Here is an 11,807-nt window from a genome sequence, read left to right on the forward strand (position 1 = left end):
TTGTAATCTATATTACAAAGCTACAGTAATCAAAACATATGGTATCGGCATAAAAACAGACTCACAGATCAATGGAACAGAATAGAGAGCCCATAAAGAAACCTGCACACATATGGCCAATCAATTTACAACATAGGAGCCAAGCATATACACCTGGGAAAAGACTGTCCCTTCAATAAATACTGTTGAGAAAACCATATGGACACATGCAAAAAAAATGAAACTGTACAGGGAGGCCTGGCATGCTGTAGTCCAGGGGGCCATGAAGAGTAGGACATGACCTGATGACTGAACAACAACTGCTATTTGATGGGCTTCCTAGGTGGTGCTGTGCTGTGCTTAGTCACTCAGTGGTGTTCGACTCTTTGTGACTCCATGGACTGTAGCCTGCCAGGCTCCTCTGTCCATGGGATTCTCCAGGCAAGAATACTGGCAGGGCTGCTATGCCCTCCTCCAGGGGATCTTCTCAACCCAGGCACTGAACCCAGGTCTCCTGTATTGCAGGCAGATTATTTAATGTCTGTGGCTTTAATGTCTAGTCTGTGGCTTTAATGTCTAAAGCCACATTCTTTAATGTTTGAAGCCCAAGAATATTGGAGTGGGTAGCCTATCGCTTCTCCAGGAGATCTTCCCGACCCAGGAAGCGAACCAGGGCCTCCTGCACCACAGACAGATTCTTTACCAGTGGAGCTAACTGGGAAGCCAACTCGCTGCCAATGCAAGACACTTAAGAGGTGAGGATTCCATCCCTGGGTCAGGAAGATTCCCTGGAGGAGGGCATGGTAACCCACTCCAGTATTCTTGCCTGGAGAATCCCATGGACAGAGGAGCCTGACAGGCTAGACTCCACAACTGAAGCAACATAGCACTCATGCTCTGCTATCTTACACCATGCACAAAAATCAACTCAAAATGGATTAAATTCTTGAATATAAGACCTGAAACCATAAAATTCCTCAGAGAAAATAAAGGCAGGAAGCTCCTTGCCTTTGGTCTTGATGATTTTTTTTGGATGTGACACCAAAAACTAAGGCAACACAAGCAAAAATAAACTGCTGGCACTATGTCAAACCGAAAAGCTTCTAGAGAGCAAAAAAAATGATGAACAAAATGAAAAGGCAACCTACCAAATGGAAGAAAATATTTGCAAATCATGTATCTGGCAAGGGGTTAATATCCAAAATAACTCAAGATTGTCAAAAAAACAATCTGAGAAAAAAATGGCAGAAGATATAAAAAGACATTTTTCCAAAGGACATATACAAATGACCAAAATTTACATTACATAAAAAGGTGTTCAACATCACTAATCATAATATAAAATCAAAATCACAATATATATCATCTCACATCTGTTAGAATAGCTACTATCAAAAAGTCAAGAAATAAGTGCTAGAGAGGATGTGAAGAAAAGGGAACTCTGTACACAGCTAGTGGGAATTTATATTGGTTCAGCCACTATGGAAAACAGTATGGAGATTTCTCAAAAAATTGAAAATAGAACTTCTGTATGATCCAGCAATTCTATTCCAGGTATTTATCTGAAAGAAATGAAAGCACTAACTTGAAGGAATTATGTATCTCCATGTTCATCGCAGCATTATTTACAATAGCTAAGACACGGAAGGAACCTAAGTATCTATCAGTAGACAACTAGATAAAATATATGTATGTAAGTGTATGGGCTTCCTAGGTAGCTCAGTAGTGAAGAATGTGCCTGGCAATGCAGGAGATGCAGGAGACACAGGTTTGATCCCTGAATTGGAAAGATCCCCTGAAGGAGGAAATGGCAACCCATTCCAGTATTCTTACTGGGAAAATCGCATGGACAGAGGAGCCTCAGTTCAGTCGCTCAGTTGTGTCTGACTCTTTGCAACCCCATGAACCGCAGCACACCAGGCCTCCCTGTCTATCACCAACTTCCGGAGTTCACCCAAACCCAGGTCCATCGAGTCAGTGATGTCATCCAACCATCTCATCCTCTGTAATCCCCTTCTCCTCCTGCCCTCAATCTTTCCCAGCATCAGAGTCTTCAAATGAGTCAGCTCTTCACATCAGGTGGCCAAAGTATTGGAGTTTCAGCTTCAACATCAGTCCTTCCAGCGAACACCCAGGACTGATCTCCTTTAGGATGGACTGGTTGGAGCCTGGCAGTCTACAATTCATGGGGTCACAAAGAGTCAGACACTCCTGAGCATGCAAGCATGCATACGCATGCACACATACAACACACATCTCTGTACAATTCCCACAAATGTACACACTCAGCAATAAAATCATTTGCGACAATATGAACAGATCTTGAGTGCAATATACGATGTGAAATAATTCAGAGATAGAAAGACAAATACCATATTTTCAAACTAATATGTGAAATATAAAAGTAAAATAAAACTTGTTAGTGAACTCATAAATACAGATAAGTTGGTGGTTGCCAAAAGTGGGGATGGGGAGTGGGTGAAGGTGGTTGAAAGGTATGAACAGTTATAAAACAGGTAAGACCTGGGGTTGCAATGTATAGCATGGTTTCTATGGTTAATAATACTATACTGTAACATGAAAACTGCTAAGAGAATAAATCTTAAAAGTTCTTATCGCAAGAAAAAAATTGTTATTGCGTAGTGATGGATGTTAACTAGACTTAGTGTGGTAATCATTTGACTATATATATATATCAGATCATTATGTTGTACATAATGAAACTAATATAATGGTCTATGTCAATTATATATCAATATTTTAAAAAGATTTCAATGTAATGACCTAAGTTTATATTTTGAGGAACTAGAAAAAGAGCAAATGAAACACCAAACTATTAGAAGGAAGAAAATAATAAAGACAGAGATAAAAGAAATAGAGAATAGAAAAACAACAGAGAAAATTAAAAAAATCAAAAGTTGGTTCTTTGAAGAGATCAAAAAAATTGGCAAACCTTTAGTTTAACTAAGACTCAAATTACTAGACCTGGAAATTAAAGTGGGACGCTACTACTATTAACTCTGACCTCACAGAGATGAAGAACTGTAAGCCAACGAAGAAGATAACCTAGATGAAATGGTGAAACTACTAGAAATTCACAAACTACCAAAATTGATGCAAAAGAAATAGTAATTCTGAATTTCCCTCAAATAAGTAAAGAGATTGAATCAGTGATGAAAAATTTGCCAACAAAGAGAAGTCTAGGACCAGATGATTTCAACAGTGAATTCTACCAAATTAACACCAATCCTTCTCAAACTCCTCCAAAATTATGAAAAAAAAGGGAACACTTCCCAATTCATCCTGAGGCCAGTCTATCCTGATACTAAAGAAAGACAAAGACACCATCAAAACAGAACATATTTTTAATATAATTTATGAATATCCTTTATGAATATGTACACAAAAATTCTTACCCTTTTGCAGCTTATAGACCAACAAGAAAGACAAACAATAACAACAAAGTAGTTACGAGTGGGAAAAGACAATTTATTGGGTATTATGGAAAGCTAGCAACTGTATCTGACCTGCATGGTGGATTCTGTGGTGGGGAAGGGCAGCTCAGGTAGACTGTGAGGTGGGAAAGGACAGTGTCACAGAAAAGTGACATTTAAGCTACAACAGGAAACATGAAGAGTTAGCTGGGTGATGAATCAGGCAAGTTCCAGACAATGAGTAGGGCACCTGGATTCTTAACACGGAAACATACAAGGATTTAAAAGAAGTAATTTCTGAAAATGTTGGGGGCAAGAGGGGAACAGAGAGAGAGATGAAACTGAAAAGGTAGGTGCTATAAAAGCAATGGAAAGCCATTACAGAGTTTTAAGAGTCAAAAAAAATTGTTTAATCCCCACTAGATTTTAACTATTTATACTATTTATTTGTGTGTATATCTGATTGAGGATATGAACTGTGTCTATTTCATCATTTCCTCAGTGACCAGAACAATGCTAGGCATGCACTAAGTATTTAGTAACTATGTATTAAGCATTATTAAATAAAAATACTAACTGGCAGTAGAAAAATGAAGCCCAATTTTTGATTCTCTAATGTATTACATAAATGTAAATATAGAGACTAGAGACTTTTCAGTGATAGCTACTACTATAGCTATCTGAAATAGCTATTGTAACCACTGAAATTATAATAATCACTCTAATTAAAACTAGAGTGAATCAATTAGGTTGAAAACATACTGCCCTCTTGTTAAAAACAAAAGTAAATTTATTACAAAAGGAATACAGGTAATTACTATCAAAGAATCAATCATTAAAATGGAATGTTCTGTAAAATATTATAAGCCATCCAGTCTGTATGATTATTTGTTGGATGCACATTTCTAAACTGAAGGCAGGCAATGCAAACTCTATTTATGTTGTCAAAATTAGACAAAATGGAGAAGTGTATATTTCAGTCTTTCCCGATTCTGACCTTATTTTACTGCAAACATTACATCAGAGTGGCTCATTTATTTGTTGGATTCCCCATCATATGAAAGTAAGCAATGGGTTGACAATTACAAGTCATAGGATGCCTAAGGGACCATAGGGTACAAGAATTCTATCTTCTGGCACAACTACAATTGCGTGAAAATAAGCTAATAATGTAATATTAGCTCTTTGCTCTGGAAGAACCTGGAATTTAAGAGGTGAAGGACAATTTCTTGTTTTTTTCTTTCACAAAATTTTCAATCAAGATATTTCAAATGAATGATGTAAGCAAAATTCAGTGAGGAAATAAATGCTGACTGCATACCTGCTATGATTACATATTCTTTTTTTGAAATGTTTACTGGTAAGCCCTGGTTATGTAACAATTTCAGATATATTTCCATACAATGTGATAGACAGGCAATATACACCTTAGGCCTGCAAAGAAGGTGAATGCAGTTGGTTGTCTGGTTGATTTTACAATAGTTTCAATCATTTTTAAGAGTCTATTAAAGGCTAGATCTTTCTATGATGATTAGGGCCCTTCAAGCCAGGATAAATATATTTAGTAAAAGTATATTATGAATTGAAATGATGTCACTGTCTTACATGTATGTTTTATCTTTTAAAAATATTTTTGTATTTGGTTCTCGTATCTCTCATTAAGTAATATTTGCCCCACTATTACATATTAGAAACGGAGTCCAAAAAAATACATGTGACTGACTATTTACACAATCAGTGATAAAGCCTTAGCTAAAAATGAAGAGTTCTTATTAAAATATTTCTCTTGGATCACTACTAACTCTTGGCCCAATGAAAGGTATCTTTTTTTTTTTTTTGAGGGATGATCTTATTTTCGATCTAAGTCAAATAAATAATCGGAGATTACATTTTTCTTTAAGGAGTAATTGATACTACAAACACTTTTAAACTAAAGAAATGCCAGTTTCATGTCATGCGCCGAACAAATCTCTTGATAATTAACAAAAATTACACTACATGGCAGTGAAATGAACGAATGGATGAGGAAAGCAGAAATAGACTGGAAATCAGCATCTCAATCCAGCCTTCCATGAATTAAAAGCCACCACTTCTTTCCCCTTCATTATTTCAAAACGCCATGGCAGCGAACCCCATACTGGAGAACAGAGGCGCCAGAATACTTCATTTCCATGCACCCACAAGATTTATCTAGCAGGGGGAAATAGAGAGCCGGAGGATGGGATAGGGGGAGAGAGGAAGACGCAGTTTACTCCGCCCTTCTCCCCTCTCCCATGAACAATGTGAGGTATCGAGGAAACCATCTTCAATGCTGTCAGGGCCCCGCTGAGTCAGGGAAGAAGGCTGGAGAAAACCGCACCCCACAAGGGCCCCTTTCTCTTTTCAATTCACCTTCATCCCTCCCTTTCCGTGATTTCTCCCCTGTCTCCCATCTCTATTCTAGGCCTCTGGCTTTGCCCAGCGACACTTCATGGTCAACCCAAGAACCTCTTAAGAATATCCTCACGGTCCGAGCAAGGAGGGGAGGACCGACCCTTGGGGAGTCGTCACCTTTTGAGGTATCTGGCGTCCTCCCCCTGCATGGCGACGGCGACGGCGGCGTGGGGAGGATGGGGGTGTCTGAGAGAGGCCGGCCGGGCTATGTCCGGGGACGCGGGCCAAAGTACCCCACACCCAAAGGCGATGACAGTCCTGAGGCCTGCAAGGCGGGGCAGCTACGGCGCTGCGGTTACCTCGGTGAGGCCACCGGCTCCTCCCACCACTCCTGAGCCCCAAAACACTGCAGCTGCTCAGACCCGCCCACAGCTGCCCGGGTGAGCTCCGCCTCAAGGCGCATGCGCCTGCTTCAGCGGCGCCAGTATGCGCAGGCTCCGTATGCGGGGCTGGCCCTTGGGACTAATCTGACGCACCCTGCAGCCGAACGTGAAAGTATTTGCGGCAGATTTCAGAGTGCTTAGTTAAAGGGTGTCTCCGTGCTCACCGCCCCCTTGAGGATGGGAATTGAAAGAGTCATCCCCCGCAGTCGAATTGGAATTTCTGGTCTTTTGCTTCAATACAGGGAGAAGAAATCCACTAAGCATTTAATTAGAGAATGCTCTTGAACAGTCCAGCCTTTGGCTAAGAACCTGTAAAGAAAGGCATATACGTGGGACATTGTGGAAAAGGAAGAGCACTGATTGCGCTGAGAAGTTGGAATTTGTGCCGATTGTGTAGCCCTTGTACAAAATGAATACAATTAATATCAACTTTGATCAAGGGCAAATCTGTCTCTTCCATTTTTCCTAAATCTACAATGCACTTCCCCCCTCCCCACCGCACACACGAAAACAGCTCCTGAAATTACAACTTCAACTAACTATTCTGAACTTTGGATACTTTTGGATTCATTTTCCCTGAGACAGGCAGCTCTTGGCAATTCTGGCCATAGGGCAAGGGGCTGTTTTTTGTTGTTGTTGTTTGTTTGTTTTGGTTTTATCTTTTTTTAAATTGAAATAGAGTTGATATAATGTGCCAATCTCATCATTCTAAATGAAGTCAGAATGACAAATACCATATGATATCACTTATATGTGGAATCAAAGAAGGGATATGAAGAAGGCATTTCTACTCCCCACCTGCAATCCTGTCACTTATTCTAGTTCTATATTTTCAGTCACCTTGGGCTATGTCTACACCACTGTTCTACTGTCTTTTTCGCATGCACTGTTAATGCAATGCAGTACATGGAATATATAAGTATGGACACAGTCCAAACCAGTAAGAGATGGTGTTGCCTACCCATTTACACAGGCTACACTATTTCTATCAGTGTTTTAGCCATTCTTCCAGTCTTCCAGGGAAGGTTATAAAGCTAACTTTGACAGCTTTCTTTGTATCGTGACCTCTTATTAAGCTATTTGAAAATCTTATCATTTCTTCCTTCAAGATATTTCTGCAATCCAGCTTTTCCATTCTCACTTCTACCTACTAGCCTAATCATTTCATACTTGGAATACTGCAGTTCTTTCCTATTTTTTTTTCTTTTTTTAAATATTCATTCTCATAACATACAAATTTTACAAATCATCACTTATAGGTAGATTACCTTAAAACCTCCACAATATCTAATATTGCCAGATCACAGTATCTATTGAAATGTATGTTGTTTAGTCATTAAATCCTGTGTGACTCTTTTGTGACCCCGTGGACTGTAGCCTGCCAGGCTCCTCTGTCCATGGGATTCCCCAGGCAACAATACAAGTGTCAGTTGCTATTTCCTTCTCCAGGGGATCTTCCCAACCCAGGGATCAAACCTGCATCTCCTGCACATTCTTGCAATGTAAGCATCTTGAGATCAGAGATTTTGCTTTGCTTACTTCTGAATCCTTAGGACAGCACCTGGCTCATAGTTGGCATCAAATAAATATCTGGAGTTGAAAAAAATGCATATCTGATCTTGAAACAATAACCACAACAAAAATCTAGAGGAGAGAGGGAGGCTCAAGGGGAAGGGACATATGTATACTCATGACTGATTCACATTGTTGTATGGCAGAAACCAATATGACATTGTAAAGCAATTATTATCCAATTAAAAATAAATTTTAAAAAAACTAGAAGAAATGCCCTGAGGCCAGGCAGGAAGAACTGAAAACTAGATCAATAAGAAGATAAACTGAAATTGGGGCTGAACTAGAGAAACTGTCAGTCTATAGTGGGAACAGTAGGCATCTTATTCTTGAGCCTAGGCATCTTATTCTTGAAAGTAAGAAATATTAATGGGATTGTGTCCAAAAGACACTAGTCAATTTTGAGGCAGTTTTTCTTAAAAGGAATAATTACACGGTTGATTTAGCACATAATAAAAATCCAGGAGTCCATAATGATACTCTGTGACTCATAGAAAAACAGAAAAACAAAACTTCACATTCATTGAAGGTAATGACTACATCAAATCCTTACTCTGAAAAGTGATAATTGAAGGAAATAATAAAGCGTTTAATCAAAGCCTTTTGGAAACCATAATTTTACCTCCTTTTAATGAGGGAAAGCTTTTTTTTTTTTTTAAACAGAAAATGTCTGCTAGTATTGGAGCAATATCATGATAGACAGTTACTATTTTGTGAACACCAAGAAATAATACACCTCATTGATTTATCAAAAAATAATTTAAAATGTGGCGAAATTTCACCCCACAGATTACCTGATAATTCTAAATGGAAAAAAATATGTCACTTTACAATGGGGAGATCAGCATTTTAAACAAACAGGTAAATGAGGTATCATTAGTAGTCATAGTCCCTGATAGTATATGCAATAGGAAGCACACAAGATCACCTATTAAATATTCTTTTTTTTTTCCTTATGCAACTTCACAGTTTTTTTTAAAATTTATTTTAATTGGAGTATTGTAGTGGTTAAAAATATGGAACGCTTCATGAATTTGCGTGTTATCCTTGCGCAGGAGCCATGCTAATCTTCTCTGTATTGTTCCAGTTTTTAGTATATGTGCTGCTGAAGTGAGCACCTATTAAGTATTTTTTATGAAAATTAACCTGAATTTAACTAAATTGTTCTATCTATAAAGACTAATCTATATCTATAAAAGGGCTTAGCCTTGTGGCTCAGCCTGTAATGAAATGATCCCTGGGTTGGGAAGATACCCTGGAAAAGTGAAAGGCTATCCACTCCAGTATTCTGATCTGGAGAATTCCATGGACTATAAAGTCCATCGGGTCGCATAGAGTCGGATGCAACGGAGCGACTTTCACCTTCACTTTCATAAAAGACTAATAAATGGAAATCTCAATTAAATAGAGTTGGGAAGCAGAATGAGGAGCTCTTATGGCCCCTGTTGATAGCAGAGCCTGACAGAAGAAGGAGTCTTCCTCTTTCCTAGCAAGGTCACAGTCAATGAAAAGTCGTGGACTCTGTGTTTACTATAGACCTCCCAACATAATTTTTCTTTCTATAAAAGCATTGTCTAATAGGCACTTGCAAGTGGTTCATCTCAATTTCAGACCCCAAATTACAATGCTCTGCTGAGCCCAAATAAACACATCTTTGCTAAAGAAATATGTGGCAGTCTATCAGTTTCAGGTAAACAGATATCACATGCATAACTAAATAAAGAAGATGATCCCAAAGAGTGGGGAACATAACTGGATATCAAGATATATCAGAATAAAATTACAAGGTATAGAATTGACATAGAGAGAGAGCCTGAGTGAAACAGAAAACAAGACCCATGCAAGTAAGTAAACTTGAAATATGATGGAAATGAATTTTTCAGATCAGTATGGGGAAAATGTATTTTTAAAAAATGTTTTTGAAACAATTATTTATGCATATATAACAAATTAATTTGGATCTCTGTATGCATGCATGCTGAGTTGCTCCAGTTGTGTCCAACTCTTTGCCACCCCATGGACTGTAGCCCACCAGGCTCCTTAGTCCATGGGATTTTCCAGACAAGAATATTGGAGTGGGTCACCATGCCCTCTTCCAGGGGATCTTCCTGACCCAGGGATCAAACCCACATCTCCTGAATCTCCTGCATTGCTGGTCGATTCTTTGCCATTGAGCCACCAGGGAAGCCCAAACTGGATCCCTACCTCATGCCATATTCAAAAGCTAATTCCACATTGAATAAACTCTTAAGTGTAGAAGATAAAATTTTGAAAACATTCAGAAGAAAATAGAAATTATCTTTATGACATCCAGTTAAGTATACATTTTAAAACAAGATACAGAAAGCACTAAAAATAAGATATTGATGAATTCGCTCCTTTAAAATTGATAACTTCTGATTATCAACACCACCACCGTAAGGAAAGTGAAAAAGATAAGTTAAAAAGTGATGTGATCTATTTGCCTCACATAAAAACTAACAAACAATTAAACTATTTCAAGATCTGCTATAAATCAAAAAGGAAAACACAAACAACTCAATGGGAAAATGGACAAAGGAGAAAAAGAATTAGGAATAGGAAGGAAAACAAAAAATGAAAAGATGCTTTATCTCAATAATAACCAGGAAAATGCCAATTAAGATCATAAAAAGATACAATGTTACACTGAGGAGGGTGCAAAATTTAAGAAGTCTGACAATATCAAATGCTTGTAAAAATGTGACATTCTAGAAATGATGTGGTAACCATTTCAGGCATGAGTGTTCACTGTGACTACCACTTAAGAATAAAATGTCTTTGTTATTTTGTAAAGCTGAATAAAGATATTCTCTAAATTTGTGCATTTCTACCCATAGTTATATAACTCAGAAAATTCTAGCATATGTGCACAATAAGATTTGTTCCAGAACTATCAGAACAGTGTAGTGCATAATAGAAAAAGAAAAACTGAAAAAGAACTCCAAAATAGTTTTGCAGGAGAATGGGTAAATAGTTTTGAAATATTCACACAGTGCAATATTATGCATCAGATTTCTCTGAACCAGAGAATGAACTAGAACCATACAGACAACATGAATGAGTGTTTAGAAACATTATATTGAATGAAAGAGTAAATTGCAGATTATGTACAGTGTTTTTTAAACTGTGGTATAATTTGCATACAATAATACATTCTTTGTATGCAGTTCTATGAGTTTTGACAAGCACATGGCTCATACTCAAAATATAGAGCAATCCCATCATCCCTTCAGTTCCTTTGTGTTCCTTTAGAGTCATCCTATTCCCAACACCAAGCTCTGTTAAATACTGATCTGCTTTCTGTTCCTATAATTTCCCTTTTTCCAGACTCTCACCTAAATGTAAGTGTGTTGATACAGGCTTTCAAGTCTGGTTTCTTTCTCTTAGCATTTGGAGGCCATTTATATGGTTTTATTAATTTATTCTATTTTACTGTTAGGTAATATTCCACTGAATGAATGTATCACAGTTCATTCATTCACCATGTTTGGGTTGTTTCTAGCATTTGGGAACAATGAATAAAGCCATTATAAATATTTACACACAGGTTTTTGTGTCAACTAAAGTTTTCTTTTCTCCTGAAAGCACTCAAGAGTAAAATTGTTCAGCTATATGGAAAATATATGAATAACTCTATGAAACTGCAAAGCTGTTTTCCAAAGTGGTTGGGCTATTTTGCATTCCCATCAACAATGTATGACTTCAGATAGCTCCATCCACATCCTCACCAGCACTTGGTATTATCAAGTTTTAAATTTGTTTAATCAAGTCATTGTAACAGATGTGTCGGGATATCTCATTTGACTAGAGTTGTATTTCTGTGATAATTAATGGTATAAGCATATTTTCATGTGCTTATTTACCATTTGTATTTTCGTTGAAGTCTTTGTTCAAATATTTTTTTTCATTTTTTATTTATGTTTTCACCAGCTTGACCAAACTGATCAGAGAGATAGAAACAGATATTAGATTTGAAAGATACACA

General features: G+C 37.6%; 1 protein-coding gene and 1 non-coding gene across 2 annotated transcripts in view; both read right to left on the minus strand.

Annotated features, from left to right (window-relative positions):
• The window catches only part of KIFAP3 (kinesin associated protein 3), a 146,074-nt gene extending 139,926 nt beyond the window's left edge, over positions 1-6,148 (minus strand). Inside the window, exon 1 of the mRNA XM_068985999.1 lies at positions 5,964-6,148. Within this exon, the coding sequence (XP_068842100.1) occupies positions 5,964-5,995 (32 nt within the window). The 5' untranslated portion in view covers positions 5,996-6,148. The remainder of the gene's footprint in view (positions 1-5,963) is intronic.
• Positions 6,149-8,811: 2,663 nt separating this feature from the next.
• On the minus strand, positions 8,812-8,919 carry LOC138090931 (U6 spliceosomal RNA). Its single transcript, XR_011145902.1, has one exon. It is a non-coding gene; the product is annotated as a U6 spliceosomal RNA (small nuclear RNA).
• Between the last annotated feature and the right edge of the window lie 2,888 nt (positions 8,920-11,807).

This window comes from Capricornis sumatraensis, chromosome 14, assembly GCF_032405125.1.
Source record: "Capricornis sumatraensis isolate serow.1 chromosome 14, serow.2, whole genome shotgun sequence".
NCBI lineage: Eukaryota > Metazoa > Chordata > Mammalia > Artiodactyla > Bovidae > Capricornis > Capricornis sumatraensis.